Source organism: Vicugna pacos, chromosome 1, assembly GCF_048564905.1.
Source record: "Vicugna pacos chromosome 1, VicPac4, whole genome shotgun sequence".
NCBI lineage: Eukaryota > Metazoa > Chordata > Mammalia > Artiodactyla > Camelidae > Vicugna > Vicugna pacos.
Window position 1 is genome coordinate 10,083,325 of NC_132987.1, and position 20,315 is coordinate 10,103,639.

Below are 20,315 nucleotides of genomic sequence, written 5' to 3' on the forward strand. Positions count from 1 at the left end.
ATGAAATACTCCTCAACAATAAAAACAACAAATTCTTGAAACAGGAAACAACTTAAATGGATCTCAGGGGAATTATGCAGAGTGAAAAGGGCCAATTTCAAAAAGTGACAGCCCATGTGATTTCATTTATATAGTATTCTTGAAGTGACAGAATTATAGAGATGAGGAACAGAGTTGTGGTTGTTGAGAACTAAGAAGGGAGGCAAGGAGGAAGGTGACTGTGGCTGTTGAAGGGTCACACAAAGGATGTGAGTGATGGAGTGTGCTGTGTCTTGACAGTGGTGGTGGTCACACAAATCTACACATGATACAGTTGCAGAGAAACATATATATCCGTGAGTGCATGTAGAACTGGTGATGTGCAGGCAAGGTCAGTGGACCTTATCATTGTCAGTTTCCTGCGATACTGTACTGTCATTATGCTGGATGTTACCTTTGGGGGAAACTGAGGGAAGGATGTATGTGGTCTGTCTGTATTGTTTCTTCCTCATCTGAATCTATAATTATCTATTATCTTAATTATCTCAGAATTAAAAGTTAAAAAAAGAGAGAGAGAACAGAGGCATTGAGGCTGGACTTTTGAATCAACAAAATTATGTTCAAATTCCAGCTCCACCACCCACCAACCGTGGGACCATGAGCCAGGTCTTTAACCTTTCTGTTGTGATGAGAACCCTTAGGATTTACTCTCTTGATTATTTACGTGTATAACAAATCGCAGTGTTAATTATATTTATCATGCTGTACATTACATCCCTAGTACTTATTTATCTTATAACTGGAAGTTTACCTTTTGACTGCCTTCATTTAATTCCCTCTCTGCTCATAAATCTGATCTCTTTTTCTATGAGTTTGTTTTTGAAGTATAATTGATCTCCAACTCTGTGTTAGTTCCTAATACTCAACATACTGATGTGATATTTCTGTGCATTTCAAAGTGATCACCATGATAAGCCTAGTTACCATCTGTCACCATACAAAGATAGCACATTATTATTGACTGTATTCCCCACACTGTGCATTTCATCCCCATGACTCTATATTGTAGCTGCAAGTTTGCACCTCTTAATCTCCCTCACCTGTTTCTCTCCTCTCCCCACTCACCTCCCCTCTGGCAACCACCTGTTAGTTCTCTGTTATCTGTGACTATTTCTGTTTGTTCATTTGTTTTGTTTTTTGAGATTCCACATGTAAGTGAAATCATACTGTATTTGTCTTTGACTGACTTATTTCATTTAGCATAATACCCTCTAGATCCATCCATGTTGCTGCAAGTGGCAAGGTTTCATTGTTTTTATGGCTGAGTAATATTCCATATTTATGTATATTTTTATACACACACACACACATACACATATATATATATATGCTACATCTTTATCCATTCATTTATCAGTGGGCACTTAGGTTGCTTCCATAGCTTGGCTATTATAAATAATGCTGCAGTAAACATAGTGGTGTGTGTATCTTTTAATTTTTTTTTTAAGTGAAAGCAGGTTTATTTAGAGAGATACACACTCCATAGATAGAGTGTGGGCTGTCTCAGAAGGCAAGAGAGAGAGTGACCTTGACGTGCAGAACTGTTAGGTTTTATGGGCTTGGTAATTTTATATGCTAATGAGTAGGAGGATTATTCCAGCTACTTTCAGGAAGGGACAGGGATTTTCATGAATCGAGCCCCCACCCACTTTTTGATCTATCCCATCAGCCTAGAAGCTGTCATGGCTTTGTGGCTGTGCCATGAGGCTCAAGGTCAGCTGGAAGTTGAATCTTCCACCATCTTGATTCTAAACAGTCTGTCCTGTCCTCAGTTGCTGTGTCATTCATTCAATGATTGTGCCCTGTATATCTTTTTAAGTTAGTGTTTTCATCTTCTTCAGGTAAATACCCAGGAGTGGAATTACTAGATGACATGATAGGAGTGTAAATTGGGGCAGCAACAGTGGAAAACAGTGTGGAGAGTCCTCTGTTTATTTATTTAAAATTTTCTTACAGTTTTATTAAGATATAATTGATATATAACATTGTATTAATTTTAGGTATATAGCATCATGATTTGTTATACGTACATATCGTGAAATAAGTACCACAATAAATTTAGTTCGCATCTATCACCTCACATAGTTACAATTTCTTTATTTTTAAAGTGAGTACAATAATAATGCTTCCATCCTTGAGTTGCTTTGATGATTAACTGGCTGAGAGTAATCAATCAATATCTGATAGGTTTTTCAAATACTGTTATTATATATAAAAGCCACTCATCATTTACATTAGATCATAAAAATGTTTTATCTTTTCATCTAGCACCTAAAAGGCTGGGTACTCTCTCTCCTCGTAGGATTTTAATATCTTTAGATATTCTCTGTTTAATTAACTTCTGTCCATCTGTTTCTACTTTCATGGGATTTGCTCTGTTGTTCTTTTTTCTTCCTTAGTTGGACACTTAATGTCTTTCTTCCTTTTTAATATGTGCATTTGAAACTGTAGATGTCTCTTTTTAAACTGTTTTAACCAAATCACAAATTTTGGTATTGGCAACCCAACATTTTTCCATTGTCTTTCCATTATAAACATAGCTGGTTTCTTTCTTTGATCCAAGAATTATTTGAAAATGTGTTTTTCAGTTTCCAGATGTATATTGGGGGATCTTTATGGTCTTAATAATTTGGGGAAGTATGTTATGCTTCCTCGGTGGCTTAGCATGAGATCAGTTTTTATCAGTGTTTCTTATGGGCTTGGAGAAGAACATGTATTCTTTAATTGTTGAGTGTGGAATTTTATCTTTATTCAGTACCTTGATTCTATTAATTGGGTTTTTCATATTTTCAGTATCTTAACTACGTTTTGGTCTCATTGACCTATCATCTACTGCAGTGAAAATGTCCCTCTTTGATTGTAGATGTATCATTTTCTCCTTATAATGCTGCCAATTTCTACTGTTTATACTTTTGGCTGTGTTGTTAGGTATAACACATTCAGAAGTGTTATACTTCCCTGATGAATTATTCATTTCATCATAATGCAGTTATTCTTTTTATTCACATTCGCCTTAAATACCCTTTGCCTTAAGTGTATATTTGATCTGATAGTAATATAGCCATTTAAGCTCTTTTTTTAGCGACTGTTTACATAGTATATGTGCCCAGGATTTAGAATTCTCAGGGGAAACACTTTTCTCCCAACTCCCGTGCCCAGGGTTTCTCCAGCAAGTTTCTTAGCTCTCTCTCCCACAAAGCATCATCTTTTCAGGTCCAGCCTGACAGGCTAGCTGCTCGGGTGTCCTGATTTATGGAAGGGGTCTCAATACCAACCCCTTGCCACATGCAGACCTCAGGTTTCATCTTCTGTGTCCATGAGGGCATCACAACCCCTGGCGGCTACACTGTTAGCTCATGTGCTCACTGTAATTTTTGGTTCTCAGTTCTGGCCTCTGGGGATGCCCTTTGCAAATCAGCTATGTGTTTTAAAGAATGCTAGTTATATTTTCTTCAGCATTTCTGGGTGTTTGGGTGTATGTTGGGGTGGGGAGATGTCAGGGTTATCTGACCTGGTGTATTGCCAGAGGGCAGCTCCCGTAAGGAGGGCTGCTCTAGCCTGAAAATGGTACCATGCTGTTGAACATTTGTAGAAGACCCGATCTGTCCTTTCTGACCTTGATATCATATGAATTAAGCAAATCTGTTGTCTGAGTGGATACACAGTGCCCTGGTGGGGCGGCAGCGCCGTCAAAGGTCTGCCATGTGTTTCTTGGTTCAAAATCATTTTGAACACAGGGTACCAGAAGGACTGGTCTTTAGAACATCAGGACTTTTTTAATATTTCAATTGGAAATTTTTGGAACATTTAAGCACAATATGAATAAATAGCAATAAAAACCTTATTGTTGCTTATGTAAGAAGTTTGTAAAGCAGAATTTTATCAGAGTTATAAAACTGATTTGGACTTAACATTTTCAGCCAAAGTTCTTTTAAAGTGTTTATAATCATGTTTCAAAATGATGCTAAGCAAAGTATACTTGTGATCTAGCAATTAAAAGTAGGCTGCACTCATATTACATTCAAAATACAGAATTTAAGGAGGAAAAGGTTTGTTAAGTTATAATTAATATAGTTTTTCTGGAAACTAAATGTATTGTTTACATATGTGCCCTACTTATGTTTTTAAACTATAGCGTAAAATATTCATTTCCTTTTGTAGAATCGCCATGGGTTTTTTTTTTAATTTTATAAATGTACAAAATCCTTCAAATAACTGGCATCTGACGAAAGTTCCCTTTGAAGTTTTTAGTTTTTGAAAATTTTTTTCTTTAAAGTTTTTTTAGAAGTTAGACTTAGTTTTCTCCTCATGAGCATTCCTGCAATTGTGCAGAGAGGAAATTAAGTCCCCAGAACATTAATTAAATGATTAGACTCTTCATCAAAAGGAGAATGTCATGGTTTGGCCGCTGGCCACTTGTCTGTGCCCAGAATGACAAGTAATGATTTTGTTTATTGATCCTTCTCGTGTGCCTAAGGAGAAATTCAGCACATGGTGGACCAATGGCCTTTGGATTATTTTGTCTAGTAAAAGGTATGTCTATTTATACCAACTTTACATTCTCTTCTAGGTTACCTTCCGAACAAGAATCTATCACTGTAACATTAACAGCCAAGGCGTGATCTGTCTGGACATCCTGAAGGATAACTGGAGTCCGGCCCTCACCATCTCTAAAGTCCTCCTCTCCATCTGCTCACTACTTACAGACTGCAATCCCGGTAAGAAACCCTAAACCCGGTGTGGAGCCGGAGCCACTCAGGACTTAAATGTCAGCCCTCAGTCAATTGCTTCCTACCGCCACCACCACCACCACCACTAACCGTCACTATTGTTTTTGCTATTACTGATTGAAAATTTCCACAATCTGTAACTGCTTTCTTTTTCAGTTGGGTCTGTCATGAGTCTTTTTAAAACCTAGTATTTGCCAAGAAGGAAAAAGCACAGTGTGATAAAAATTAATGAAAAATCGTTATAGATGGGAAAGCACGTTTAAAGAGCGCATTACATCCTGCTGCCAAAGAATAATACAAATTCAAATTGAATAGCTTAATTTTTAATTAGATGCCTACCAGAAGATGTTAATTTGGGAAATGCGAGCTATTAAAATCTGATAGCAACCAGGCAACACCACATGGATGTGACCTTTTTGGCATTTTAATAACGTTGTATCCCCACCAGCTATTACAGCAAAAAAGCTCCTGAACTAGGAAATACATTTTAGTAAAGCAAGAAATACAGCTTCCTGGGAAAACTGAAAAGATCTTATGGCCAAGCCTTTATGGTTTGCTGGCTTGCTAAAGGCTGAGAGTTCAGGCTTCCTGTGTGTTCCTAGATACTTAGTTACATGTCTCTGATCAGCTTCTTTAACTAAAGACAAAACAATTGCCAATTTTTCACGTATTTGGGTTTATTTTGGAAAATGCAAAAATCCAAAGGTTTTTCATTTGGGGTTTTCATTGATGTTCTCAGTGAGAAATTCTTCTTAGAGTATTTAATTAATAGTCTTATTATTTTATGAGAGCCCACCTTCCATTTTTAGGAAAAAGCTCACTAGTTAAGTGAAGTTTTAGACAAGAGAGAAATGACAAGTAGAAATCAGGGTCTCTCTGAGGACGCTGGCTGGTTTATAAAACATGAAGAAATTAACATCTTTTCAAATTTTTCTGTTTGTTATTTTTCAGTAATAAAAACTTTTTTAATGCAGAAATATAAATATAGAATTTAATTAAATTGTGATATATGTAGAATACATATAATAATGCTTTTGATACCAAGAAGATAAAATATAATAGTGCAAGATCATTATAAACTATTTTAAATTAATTCGTATTTCATGCCAGACAGTGACATTCAATTATGATGAACTAATTTAAGACTGAATGGCAAATACTTGGTTCTTTCAATTTCTCTATTCCTATTTTAGTCCTGTTTATCTCTGAGACTGCGTATAGCCTCATTTGGAGGTAATGGCCTGAAAAGGCTGTGTGTGTGTGTGTGTGTGTGTTATTTCCCTTTCGGAATATTGGAACATAGAACTTCATCTGCCTCCCCACTTCCAAAAATTACTTCTGGGGTTTGCTGAAATTTTGAGGGGTTTTTTTTTTTTTGAGAGAAAAATTTATTTTAAGAGGTAAGTCACTTATTCATGAAATTTTTGGTGTCACATCATTATGCTGTACACCTGAAATTGATAGTGTTATATGTCAGTTGTATCTCAATAAAACTAGGGGGAAGAGAAAGAAAGTAAAAAACTTTTGAGACTCTACTCTTTATGAGGCACTTCCGAGCACAGGAAGAGTAAGACAGCTTCACTTCTTATACACGGAATAAGATGTAACTTCTCACTTAGAAAACTTGCACCGGAGAGAGAGGCAGTCCTTACCCTAGTGGAAACCAGGCCTGCTTGATCTCCAGGTCAGCTGAAGTGGACCCATCACCGTGACTCAGCTTATGTTAAAGAGTCTGTCCTCTGCACAGATGTTCCTGCATTCTACCAAAGCCTTTTCCCAGCAATCAGAAAGGTTTATGTTGAGCAAATTCGTTTTCTTTTTCTGTATCTCAGACAATTGCAGATACATTCTGCAAAAAAAAAAGAAAGAAAAAGAAAACTCATCCCTGCCTGAAGCAAAATCACATTAATAAAATAAATAGATTTTTGAAAATTAAGCTACCGATAGTAAGAAAAAGCCTAAAGATCATAATGTTTCTTATGTTTCACCAACTGGAGATAGCCCTATCTACTTAAGGCTACCATTTGTGAAATACATGGTAACAAACTAAGCGTGCATACTTTAACACACATAAAAAAGTTTTCTAATTGACACATCATCTGTATGTATGTTCACACTTCTAGAATCTTAAAAAGAGTTATCTTACACAAGTCAAAACGTCCACTCTTTTGAGTGATGAATTTATTTCACACTGTTTTCTGGTACACATCCTTCCAATTGCTGTCAATTTTTCTCCTGAGATTTCTGTTAAACTTCAGTGTAACCTATTTTCAGATGATCACAAATGTAATTTTGGTAGAATGTGAAGAAAGAAGATTTTCCTACATTGAGCCTGTGGAACTATTTTAACACCAGAAATGCTATCAGCTCAGAAGCAGGCTTTACACAAAGATACAGGTTTAACTGACTCTTGTTCTTACATAAACTATTTTTTAAAATGTTTTTTCCTCCTTTTCTCATAATTTACATTTGTCTCTTTCGAGAATTTTTGGTCCATTTAGAAACAAATGTTTTGTGTTTCAGGGTGGGGCTAAGTGCTCTTTCTTGCATGGTATTTATAGTAAGTAGATGTAGATTGGAAAACCAGCTCCATTGTTTATTACTTGTGTGGTCTTGAACCAACCATTTAATGTTCCTCGGCCTCAGTTTCTTATATAATACAGATTATCAGCAGCCCTACCTAGATCACAGGATTTCTGTGAGTTTAAAATGAGATGGTGTATGTGAAACCCTTTGCAAACAGTAGTGGGTTGTTACTGATGTTACTTGTCACACTATTTAGGACTCCAAATGGGCATAGATGGTGGATCAGTACCTCCTTAGCTGAATTTAACTGAGAGAAGATAGTAGTATTGAGTAATTTCTACCACCACCTCCTTGGCACTGATTTTATAATCTGAAAAAAGCCTACTCCTGAATTAGTCACGCCTACTCTGTTATCTCTCGGGAAGGATTCTCTTGGGAGAGAGTATCTTTCAGGTGGCAAATGTCCAAAGTTATCAGCCAGTTGATGGGTGCATCAGTGGGAATCATTCTGTTCCCAGTGCCATGGTCCAGGCTGGCCTTAGTGGGCTGTTCACACTCCACAGTGGTGTTTATTGAGCCTGACACAGCACTCTGATTTGTCAGACACAGCTGGCTGCCAGAGTTTGGCTGTGACACACTCGTGGGGAACAGAGTGGCATCTGAGGGGAGGAGAGGTCGATAAGCTCAGAAGATCAGTGCCAGCTCCCCAGATCCTCTGACTGTGGTCCTGCCTGGGGAACGTGGTTGAATCCACGAATTGCTGAAGTTTAGAGTACTGAACACATTTCCATTTTTCATGGAATGCTTTTATTTGTAAAGCACTTTTCTTAAGCATATATAAAATTGAAGCTCTGTTCTGTTTGATTTCATCTTTTGAAGTCTGTTTTTGCTATTTGGTGGCTGTTTTTTTAAAAACTCTTAGATGTTTTATCATATTCTTCCTATGAAATCTAGTTATTTATTATTTAAAATATGCCTATATTATGGTCTCTGGGCCTACGAATAATGGGTATTTTCCCACTTACAAAAGGAACTATCCTGAGAACACTGACAATTAGGAGATAAAACAAGGTCAACAGCTTTCCTGTTCCAGATGCTTTATTCACAGAGAAATGTCCAGAAGTATTTCTAATCTTTTTTTTTAAATGAATCTGCATATCATCTGGCATTATTTTACTAATCTCAGTTCTGCTTTCTACTCTGTAACTCTCGCTTTTTCTAAAATGTTACAAGCTTGTTTGATTCTGTGTAGTTCTGATATCGTATCACTGAAAAATTTCTCCTCAAACACATGACTCTTAGGAGATCATTGGAAATTTGAAAACTGAGTATCTGATATTGAGGAATTATTGCCAGAAGTGTTTAGGCATAATGAAACGGAATTGTGATCATAAATTTTTATGTGTCCTTACCTTTCGGAGATACACACTGAGTTCTTTGCAAGTAAACCCTGTGTATTTCATTCCCGTATCATCTACTTCAAACTATAGGCTGCCTGTGGTGCAGCCTGGACCAGCAAGGTCCTGCGTTCCTGAGCAACCATGATGTCTCTGTCCACCACTTTTCAAACAGTGGTGGAACTGCTCAGGCCAGGTCACGAGAAAATGCTCTGAGCATCCCGCAGACATCCCACTCAGGATGGAGGCGCCCTCCACTCCCCCAACATCATCTTCCAAATCAAAATCAGGGCTCAGTTACTCCCAGTCTTAGATTTATGCAAATCTTTATTAGAACAACAAGTAGAGCTAAGAATGGCAGTCAGTTAACCCTCAGCCTTACACAGTGATTAAGCCGAGGGTGCACACAGCTGCAGCTTCATTGGTAAGAGCTTTATTTTTCTCACAAGGGCTGAGCAAACGGAGAGAGAGGAATCCACTCCCCGGGGCCCGTTTAGTGTTCAGACAGCCCCCTCCTTCCCCTGCATCACAGCCCTTGGTTTCAGGTCTCTCCTCTTTTTAAACGCCTAATACAATCCTTAGCTATCAGTTGTCTCAGATACACCCTAACTTTGATTGTTGTTCATTGATTCTCTTTGACCTGGTTGTGAATACATAGTAAATGGTATTACTATTAAATATCAAAATTTTCTAATTGATTGTGACTACTGAGGGGGTGGGGACCATAAAATAGAATTATTTCAACACAGGTGTGTTTGTGTGGATTATATGCACAAAGTGTGTGAGCTCTCAGACTGATGACAGGGACCTAAATGGAACTTAAGAGGAGGCCATTGCTTACGACAGCTGTGCGGTCTTGCTTCTGCTTACCCCATTCCACTGCTGCCCTTGGAAACTGGCAGAGGACTATTTATCTGACTGAAATTTAGGTAAAGCTGTAAAAATGATAAGCCTACCTGTTTTCAAAGCAGGCTATCTTAGCAGAAATGCACACACACACAAAAAAGCTTCTTTTTCTACAGATGGCTACACAGATATTAGATTTTGTCTGATGCCCATAACTCTTTTTCTCAAGTAAAAACCTTAGAAATACATGGTACAACATATAGCTGACTTCAAGCTGTGTTCCTCATTTGTGAAGAATCAGCTTCTCTTGTAGAATATTACATGCTGAATTCCAAAAGTCATTCTAATCAGTAATTCCAAAATATGGATGTAGATAGACTGTAATTTGTAGTCATTTAACTTCTCTGACACGGTATCCAAAAGGGAAAAAAAACTGTAGTTGTATGTAGTTAATTAATCTACCTGGTGTTTTAAATACCAGGAGAGTAAATAAAGTCAAAAAAACTGTATAAAGGGCTTTGGGTTCTAGCTCAGTATTAACTGTCGGGTCCTGGGACACTGCCTCCTCCTGACCCACAAGTTCCTATGGGCTTAGTCAGATCAATTTGGAAACATGTGATCTATGAGGTGAAGGTTCTAGAAAAACTGAGGCTTCTTTGAAAAGGACGAGTAAAATCAGGGAATATGCATTATTAAAGAAAAGAACATTTCAGTGTTGAGAATTAGAGAAGTTTCACAGAAACCACTCTATACTATCATAAATTAGGTTAAAAAACAGAAAATAGCGATTCTGTGATATTCACCTTGCCTATATATTTATAAATGTGACTTTTAAATACTATTAAAAGGATTGTTTCCCTTCCTTGTCATTCTATAAAAAGAAACTCTTTAGTTATCTTACAAGGGATGCTGATATATAATCTTGAAACTAAGAGATCCAGTTGTACGTAGCATTTTATCAAAGAGTGGTTTTCTAGGAAATACAGAATGATAAAGGAAAGCAAAAATGACCTGATCATGGGTTTAGACTAGTGCAAAGGACTCCTCATGGCGTCAGAGTTGCCAGGAAAGGAGCGGGGACTTCAGTGTGTAGGTGAGAGATGTAGGTACAAGTGTCCTAATCAGCCCCCGCGTTTCTGCTTTGTGCAGGCAAGTCTTTATTTAACCATCACTTTGCTGTCTTTCCTGAGCATCTAGTCTGCCTGGGTTAAAAAGAACATTAGCTGTTCATTATTTTTTTGATAGGTCATTGTCCAGAAATGCTGACCTAGAAAAACTTTGTTGCTTTCATAAATATATCTCCTTAGTCGGTTTGGTTCTTTTAAAGATAGTAAAAACGACTTTACCAGATTTCTTGCTATATGGGATACAATGCACTTAAAACGTGCCTGTAAAGTTTCACCTTCATGTCTTAACTGAAGAAAAGGGCCTTTGGGGAAGTTGCTCCGACTAGCAAAGAAGAAAATACAGCCTGTGTTGATGATCGTCCTGTTTCTTTTTCTGACTTCCATTTCCTTACCTCTGGCCCAGGGAATAGCTGTGACCCGGAAAGCACTGTGTGACAGCTTTCCTAAAGCGGCGGGCGGAACCCCAAGGCCAGCACTCAAAGTTCCGCCTCTGTCTTTTTTTGACCGTTAGTTAGAGAGCTGTCTGTCCACTCACCCTTTGTAGGATTCTGATTCCCATGACAGCATGTGCAGTAAAGATCTCACCATTTCAGTTTGATTCAGAGGTCAGCCTGATTAGTAATTCTTTAATGAATGGTGGGAGATTCTAAATGAGTGAAGACCTAATACTTTTAAGTGCATACAGGAAATACTAGTAAAACGTTTAAACTAGATGGCCAGTGGACTCCGCTTTACGAAAGAAAGAGGTGAAGTTTTTTTTAATTGAAGTATAGTTGAGTTACAATTTAATTGAAGTATAGTTGATTTTTTATTGAAGTATAGTTGATTTACAAGTATAGTTTTTTTAAATTGAAGTATAGTTGATTTACACAAGATAGTTGTGTTAGTTTCAAGAGTACAGAAAAGTGATTCAGTTATTTATATACATCTGTATATTCTCTTTCAGGCATTTTTCCATTGTAGGCTATTACAAGACACTGAGCATAGTTCCCTGTGCTGTACAGGTGAAAGCGGGCTTCCCATGCTCACAGAAGTAGAGAAAAAGGTTGTAATGAACCCTAACGTATCCCTCACCTAATAGAGATTCAAAACTTAGCTTTATTTGGGGCTTGGGTATTCTTACAAGTTAGCGAGGACTTTTTTCACACAGGCTAGCTATTCTCAGATGATACTGCTTTATACTATTAATTTTCATGGCAGCCTTGTTTAAAAGAGATGCTACAGTCAACTTCAGAACGGGTTGTTGCCTCAGAATTATTAATATTTATTACTGAAGGGTGCGATCTGTGTTGCTGTGGAAGATAGGCCACTGAGTAAAGTCTTGTTTTTTAAGGAGAAATGAAGATAAATTATTTAAACAATACGTATTTGAAATCACTACAATGTACTACAGTGTTTTAATATGGGAAAATTTGGGGTTTTTTTTAATTGAACATAGTTCCCTGTGCTATACACAAGAAACCTTTTTTAATCTGTTTTTTCTTTTGTATAGTGGCTAACATTTGTGAATCTCAAACTCCCCAGATTTATCCCTTCCCACCCTCTTTTCCCGGTAACCATAAGATTGTTTACTGTGTCTGCGAGTTTGTTTCTGTTTTGTAGATGGGTTCATAGTGTCCTTTTTTTTGTCCTTTTTTTTTTTAGATTAATATGAGAAATTTTAGAATTCTGAAACAACATAATAAAACTCTTCTAATCATCCAGAAATTTACTTGTGTGGACAAAACATCAGATGATTGATTAACATTTTGCCTTTTTAATTTGGATATCTGAGATCGTATTGTGCCTTGGGAGAAATCTCATAATAATTACGAAAATTTGAAGAATTAACGTGAACCCTACCAATGTCTGGCGTCCTTCACAGCTCAGCAGTTGTCTTTACTTTCCCTCACTTTCTAACTCAACCTTCCACTCAGCACTAGGCTGGGCCAGGTGCTGTCAGCAATGCACGTGCAATAATTCTTATTTTAACAGAAGATGCTTCTAAAATATCGGACCGAGATGTTGTGTCATTCCTACACAACAGCGATAACTTCTTTCTCTTTTCTTCTCTGTATGTTTGCCTTTTAAGAGATGCTGGAGCCTAATGCTCGATACAGGTGTTGCATTTCTGGTTGTGTTATACGGGTGAAGAACTTTCATAATAAGCATTATAAGAGTTCCTTTGAACTGTAGGCATATTTCTTTCCATGACAGGTGTGGTCCTGGAGGAAAAAAATTGTAAAGCAAAATACTTTAGATATATTTGAAAAATTGTCTGCCTAAAAATATACAATGGAGAAGCCAAATGAAGCATTTTTAAACTTGACTGATGAATGCCCCCATTTATTTTTTCTTAAAAATATCAGAGTTTGGGGGGTAGGGGTATAGCTCAGCATAAAGTGTGTGCTTAGCACACATGAGGTCCTAAGTTCAATCCCGAGTACCTCTATTAGAAAAAAAAAAAAACAGTTTTTTCCCCTGATTCAGCACTCAGCACTGCCTTTCCTGTGAGGACATCTCCCCAGATAAATCATGTTGTTACAATATTCAAGTGCCTAGGCCAGCCTACAAAAGCTGGCCCAGCTGTGTGCGTAGGTAGCACCTGTCAGGGCAACTTCACACCAGCAAGAGTGTCACCTTGTCGCCTTTTATTCAGAGCATCGTAGCCACACGTGCTCTCCAGCAACTGATTTTTGGCACAGACTGGCTCCCTTAATGGAAACATGTTTGTATGCAGTCTAATTCAAATACACAAGAGAAATTAGAATAAATGGAGGCGTGGAGGAGATGCCTTTATACTATATCCAGCTTTGAATGCCAGCTTTAGGTTTTTATAAGAAAAACTCTAGGAAAGAGCGCTCACCTACAGTGCATGAATAAATAAGCCTGCTTCCCTGGGGCAAAGACACAGAAGAGTGCCAGCCGCACCTAATCCTCTGTAAGAGGGTGCATTTACCTGAGGGACGTGGACAGTTTTTATCTAGGCAAGGGTCACAGACGGCTGGCGCATTGTAACTTCAGCCTTTTCCGGAATAGTTCTGTGCAGGGAACACATCCTTTCAGGGGAGTCACATTCAGAATACTGTCTATAGCTTAGAGTCGAGACTAATCATATCTGAGTTCAAAATAGCCTGTGTTCAATTGGGTAAAAGTTTTTAGGTGCAAGGTTACTCTTCTGGGGAGGTTTTTGTTTGCTTGTCTGTTTAATTCTCTGGAAAGGTGACTTAAAAGTTGCAGTTAGCGTAACTAGGCAAAGAGAAGCCTTTGATTTCTCTACAGGAGTTGTATTTGGGGAATTCATCTCTGACCATGTGTGTATTCATAGTATTCTGGGGGAAAGGATATCTTAAGGTGGGGGAGAAAAGGGCTCTAGATGTATGTAGTCCTTGATTGTATATCTGTGCTGGCTTTTTCTTTTTTCAAAACGGAAATAACTTTATCGTTTTTTCCTCATAAAAATAATACATGCTTATTAAATTTTTCTTAAATCAACTATCCTTTAAAGATAAGTATTTGATTTTCCTTTGAGGCTCTTTGTTCTACAAACTCCAATTCAGTGGGACTCAGCAAAGTATATTTGTCAGTTAAATTTGTCTCATTATAATCTGGTATAAATTTAGATACAGTGACCTCAACTCTTAGCCCTGGCTTTGACCTGCTTCTACTTAGCATTTCCCTATGCATATTTTATGGTCCCTTAATTAATACAAAATCTAGATGTGGATTTGCTGTTGCTAAAAATTTTGCTAAAAAGTCTACAGCTGTGCCTGTAATAATAACCGCTAATTTATTGGTTTGGAAGTTGATCTCATTAAAAAGTTGCTGTATATATATTAACTTACTAGGAAAATTCTCTTTAGTTTACTTTTTAGAAAATGTCACTTGGGGGTTTTCCTTTTTAGAAATCAGCAGTGATCTATTTTTTGTTTAGAGGAACACCAAGGAAATGACTAGGTGGTCTAAATCAGTACTTAGAAATTTCTACACTCCCTCAAACCTGAAGTCTTCCTCCACTGAAGTCAATTAACGAATGTATTTCTTAGTGTTAAAACGTAGCAAGTTGTCTGTACTTGAGGTTTTTGCCTCCCTCTAAATTATCTTCAGATCTTTGGCATCTGATGTTCTTTGGGGAATTGACTAGAACTGTTGAAATGTCTGTTCTGCCATTGTCAGTGAAAGGCTCTGAAAACACAATTAAGAAATTGAAAAGCGAAGCGGACCGGCAGTGTAAACAAACACCGTCTTTACTCCCGTGGGAATGTGCCTCTTGCTTAGAACTCTGTTTCCAAAGAATGATTCAAAGAGTTTTTCCCTTTCTTGAGGAATTTCTAGAGTCAAGAACATTTGGGCTAGATTTTAATAAACTTTTTCTTTATCATTGTTAAATGAAGATAATTTAAAACTAAAGTTAACAGCAGTGAAAAAGGACTCACTGATTCTCTTTCTAGAGTAAAATAATGTTTTTTAAGTGACAGGGAAAGAATTACACAAGATCAGGGTCTTTCCTTTTCCCCTCGATAACCTCACCCAGTGTTGTGGGGTTTTTTTAATAGTTTAGGACCAATAAAAAGTTTGTCACTCTTTAAAATTAGTCCTCCTTTCTTCTGTAGTCACTTTTTTTTTTACTTTAGTCATCAGGTATGCAGCCCTAATTTAATGCTTAGTCACAGTAACTACATTAACCCGTGCAATTAGTGTGCGTGCTAATTATACGTGCTTCTTTACTACACCTCTCTCCACATTCTGTATTAGGACTTACTCTGTTTCTGTTGCAATTGTTTTATTGAGCATATGTATTTTATTGCAAGTCGTCTGGCTCTTTTTTGGCAAAGTGAGGTCTTTTTTGGCAAGATTAAAGTCTTGCTATGGGAGGTTCGAGGAACACATTTCGTAACGACCCAGCGCTCACTATTTGGACTTATTTACAGCTTCTGTCAGGAGAGACAGAACTGTGTCAGGCTTTGCTAAGCAGTTTCGTTCCAACAAGAAGACATTTTTCCTGTCTGTTGTTGCCCAGCTGTTCTGTCGTCTCTGGGTCTCCGCACACACAGGAAGGTTTCCAGTGTGATTCCCAGGCAAGGATTTGCTCCATGGGTCTTTTCTATCACTTAAAATCTGTAGAAATGATGAGATTATTAAGTAGCTGGCTAGCATGTGTGTAATTCCCTTAGATCTTCACTACAGCCACTTCTGACACTCTAAATACTATCTCTTTGCTGGTTCATTTATTTTGCAGTTCAGTCTTGGGTCCCCATTCAGTATGTGTTGATAATTTGGGGGTTGTTAATACAGAAGGCTTGTTACTGGTAGAGGGACTCATTCTAATCATATTTATTGTCAGCAACACACACCCGGCTTCGAAGTACAGGAGGATTCTCACAAAATCCAATAAACAAGACTGTGTAGCACAAGGAACTATATTCAGTATCTTGTAGTAATTTATGGTGAAAAAGAGTATGAAAACGAATATATGTATGTTCATGTATGACTGAAGCATTGCGCTGTACACGAGAAATTGACACAGCATTGTAAGCTGACTATACTTCAATAAAAATATATTTTTTAAAAAAACACTTGTACCTGGTTTACAAATGACATAGTATGGATTTTACTTTATGTAAATTTAAGAAGTGAATACAACCTACTGTGTAGCACAGGGAACTACATTCAATTTCTTCTAATAAGCTATAATGGAAAAGAATCTGAAAAAATATATAGATATATATGTATGTTATAACTGAATGACTTTGCTGTACACCTGAAACTAACATTGTAAATCGACTATACTTCAGTAAAAAAAAAAAAAAAAGAAAAATTTTTAAGTGAATACAGTTTAAAATGTGAGAACAGCATGAACCGCCCTGCAGGACGTTCATTCCCCCCCCCACACACACACACACACGTGGAAAGAACCGTCCGCCTGGAGGCAGTGGGCTCCTGATGGTTTTTCTTTCTTGGTACAAGTTCCCAGGTGGCTGCCACATTCCCGCTTCAGGTGGGTTCTCGGGGGACCACCTTCTGAGGCCACCAACACTACCCCAGCAGCACTGAGGAGTCCCGGCTGTGATCACCGTGACTCTTTACAGCGTCTATGAACCCAGAGGGTTTGTACGAAGCTGCTCTGGGAGCAGACTTGAGGGGAGGAGTGACGCTCTCCAGGTGAAGCACTCGACTCTCTCCTCCTGCAAACAGAAACAGCCACCTCCACGTGAGCCACATTCCACATCAGCCTGCTCGTGACCGCCTTGGGGAGACACCTCTTTCAGAAATCCTGGTAGCAAAAGCCATTAGGAGGAAGACAGTGAACCACATCAGAGGTTATCCAAAAAGGATACCAGCCCACATCATCTTTTGAAAGAAATCGATACTAGAACTTCATGAAAGCTTTCTTACTCATCTTTGGCCTGCCGCTGTTAACCCAGGGCCACTGCTCTGTTTTACTTCCTGTGCATTATAATTTAGAAACAAAACACCTCTGCACAAACCCCACCTTCACCCCAGGCTCTGGTTTAACTTCTCCCTCACGCCTGAAGGGTTTCCCCATCCTCCATGGGAATCACCGAGCTGGATACAGGGCAGGTGAAGTGGACCTGCACGTATTTATTTCTTTAGGACAGAGCTTTGTGCTGAATATGTAACCTTGGTTATTCCTTCTCATTTTCCAACTAGCTGGTCTCTTCTATTTTATCTGTATTTCCAGCCTCTTGGTCTTTCTGCTGATTCTTCTTCTTTCTTTCTTTCTTTTTTTCAATCCTTATTGATTACCTGTTGCTCTCCCTCTTTTATTTTTATTGAAGTGTAGTCAATTTACAATGTTATATTAGTTTCAGGTGTACAACATAGTGGTTCAATAGTTCTATAAATTATACTCCATTTAAAGTTATTATAAAATATTGGCTATATTCCCTGTGCTATATGGTATATCCTGTACCTTATTTATTTTATACATAGTATTTTATACCTTTTAATCCTCTTCTTCTATCTTGCCCTGCCCCTCATTCTTCTCCCCACTGGTAACCACCAGTTTGTTCTCCATATCTGTGAGTCTGTTTTTGTTTTGTTATATTCATTTTTTAATTTTTTAGATTCCACATATTTGTCTTTCTCTGTCTGGCTTACTTCACCAAGTATAGTATTCTCTAGGTCCATCCATGTTGCTGCAAATGGCAAAATTTCATTCTTTTTTATGGCTGAATAATATTTCATTATATATATATGTATATATACACACATATATATATGTATACACACACATATACCACAACTTCTTTATCCATTCATCTGTTGATGGACACTCAAGTTGCTTCCATATCTTGGCTATTGTAAATAATGCTCTTTTAAACAGTGGGATGCATGTATTTTTTTGAATTAGTGTTTTCATCTTCTTCTGATACATACCCAGGAGTGGAATTGCTGAGTCATGTGGTAATTGTATTTTTAATTTTTAAGGACCCTCCATACTGTTCTCCATAGTGACTGCAGCAACGGACATTCCCACCAACAGTGTTCAAGGGTTCCCTTTTCTCCACATCCTTGCCAGTATCTGTTATCTGTTGTCTTTTTGATGCTAGCCATTCTGACAGGTGTGAGGTGATACCTCATTGTGGTTTTGATTTGCATTTCTCTGATGATTAGTGTTGTTGAACATCTTTTCGTGTGCCTGTTAGCCATCTGTATGTCTTCTTCGGAAAAAATGTCTATCAAGTCTTCTGTCTTTTTTTTAATTGGGTTGTTTGGAGTTGTGGTTTTTTTGGTTTTTGATATTGAGTTGTAGGAGCTCTTTATATTTTTTGAATATTAATCCCTTATCAAACATACCATTTGCAAAAAGCTTCTCCCATTCAGTAAATTGTCTTTTCATATTGTCAGTGGTTTCCTGTGCTGTGCAAAAGCTTTTAACTTTAATTAGGTCCCATCTGTTTATTTTTGCTTTTGTTTCCCTTGCTTGAGGAAATAGATCCAAAAAAATATTGCTAAGACTTAGGTCAAAGGGTGTACTGCCTATGTTTTTTCTAGGAGTTTTATAGTTTCCAGTCTCACAATTAGGGCTTTAATCCATTTTGAGTTTATTTTTGTATATGGTGTTTTAAAATGTTCTATTTTTATTCCTTTATATGTAGATGTCTGGTTTTCCCAGCACCATTGACTGAAGAGGCTGTCTTTTCCCCATGCTGCTCCCCTCTTAACTCAGCTTTTTTTAACCTTCCTTTTACTTAGTAAAATGTTTTTTTTAAAGGCTGAAAAAAGTCCAAACTATCATTTTGATTTATTTTTATTTTTTGAAAGCTTTACTTGTTCTTATCTCTATAGCCATATGACTTTGCCTGTAGTGTCTGTTGGCCTAGTGTAACCTTGGGATATTCCATTTCACTTCATGTGCCAGGTGATGACTCTTGTTCTTCCGGTGTGCCAGGGCAGGAGTGGCCCACAGCTCTCAAAAGGGGTATGGTGTCAGCTCTGACACTGTGCCCAACACCATGAGTAATGTTGGAGTTGGTGCCATTCTCAGCCTGTGCACACCTCCTTAATGCCAAGGCCTCTTTCTCCAGTGAAACAGTTAATTTTTTTAATTGAGTTTGGAAAATGTATTAAAATAAAGTCCTATGCTCTGTCAGTACCATTGCCAAAGCAGTATCATGCGCACAGCATGATGATCTCATTCTAATGTTTTTGACATCCTTGTCCTGTGTACGGATGGCAGGGTTTTTAAATGAAAACACTGGAGTTGGTCCATAGTGGAAGGTGGTTTTTGTTGTTTAGCTCTTAGCTGTTGCCCTGAACTTCACTGCATTTATGCCTGACTTCTCTAAGTCTTAGTGACACACCCTTGGCTACATCTTTTCAGCAAACCTCGTGATACCCCTTGCTGGTCTCCCCAATGCCAGATAGATCATGAACACAATGGAAGTTATACTTTGCCATGTTAAAAAAGATTAAGCCAGAGGAACCAGATTATAGTGAGTTCTGAAGGTGCCAGGAAGACTGGAGTATTGCCCGCCCTCTAACTCACTAGATACGTCAGTGCTCTCTGCGTGAAGCGAAGACGGTGCTTCTGCCCCGACTGTGCTGCAGCGTCATTGTAAACATGCAACGGGCACTGGATCCGCAAAGAGTTTGAAGGCTCTGAGTATCAGTATATGAAATATATTGAACTTAATGGTGTAATGATTTCAGTCTGCTTCAGGATCCTCCTGTATCATCTGGATAAGTTAAATTATTCGGTGTTATCCCCTGTCATGTATTACATAAAGTATAAATGTGCTTCTTTATTCCCAGCACCCATAACGTACAAATTGCATGCCCTCAGGCAACCCCATCCAGCCAAACTCCCGGGGAAACTGCTGTGTTTCATGCCCACACCTTTGTTCATCTTTACTCCCATCCCTAGTGTTCCTTTGCTCTTACTTGTATAAAATACAAGTCTCAGGTCTAAAGACAACCTAAAACATGTCAGAACCTTACACTGGATAGCAGACTCCTGAGGACCAGAGACTACATCTGGTTAAGATAGGGGTGAAACCTGGCTATTTGTACTGAGGCTTAAGTGAATATAATTACTGAACTAGATACACTTTATTATCCGGATTGTTTGTAATGTTTTAAAAATACATCAGAATGGATTTCTGCTTCTGGCCATGAAGAAATAACAGGAACCAGATTTACACTGT

General features: G+C 37.9%; 1 protein-coding gene across 3 annotated transcripts in view; it reads left to right on the forward strand.

Annotated features, from left to right (window-relative positions):
- The window catches only part of UBE2E2 (ubiquitin conjugating enzyme E2 E2), a 325,579-nt gene that overhangs the window by 274,425 nt on the left and 30,839 nt on the right, over positions 1-20,315 (forward strand). For all 3 annotated transcript variants that reach the window (XM_072948958.1, XM_072949060.1, XM_072949014.1), the window contains one exon: positions 4,610-4,757. In XM_072948958.1, the coding sequence (XP_072805059.1) occupies positions 4,610-4,757 (148 nt within the window). The remainder of the gene's footprint in view (positions 1-4,609; positions 4,758-20,315) is intronic.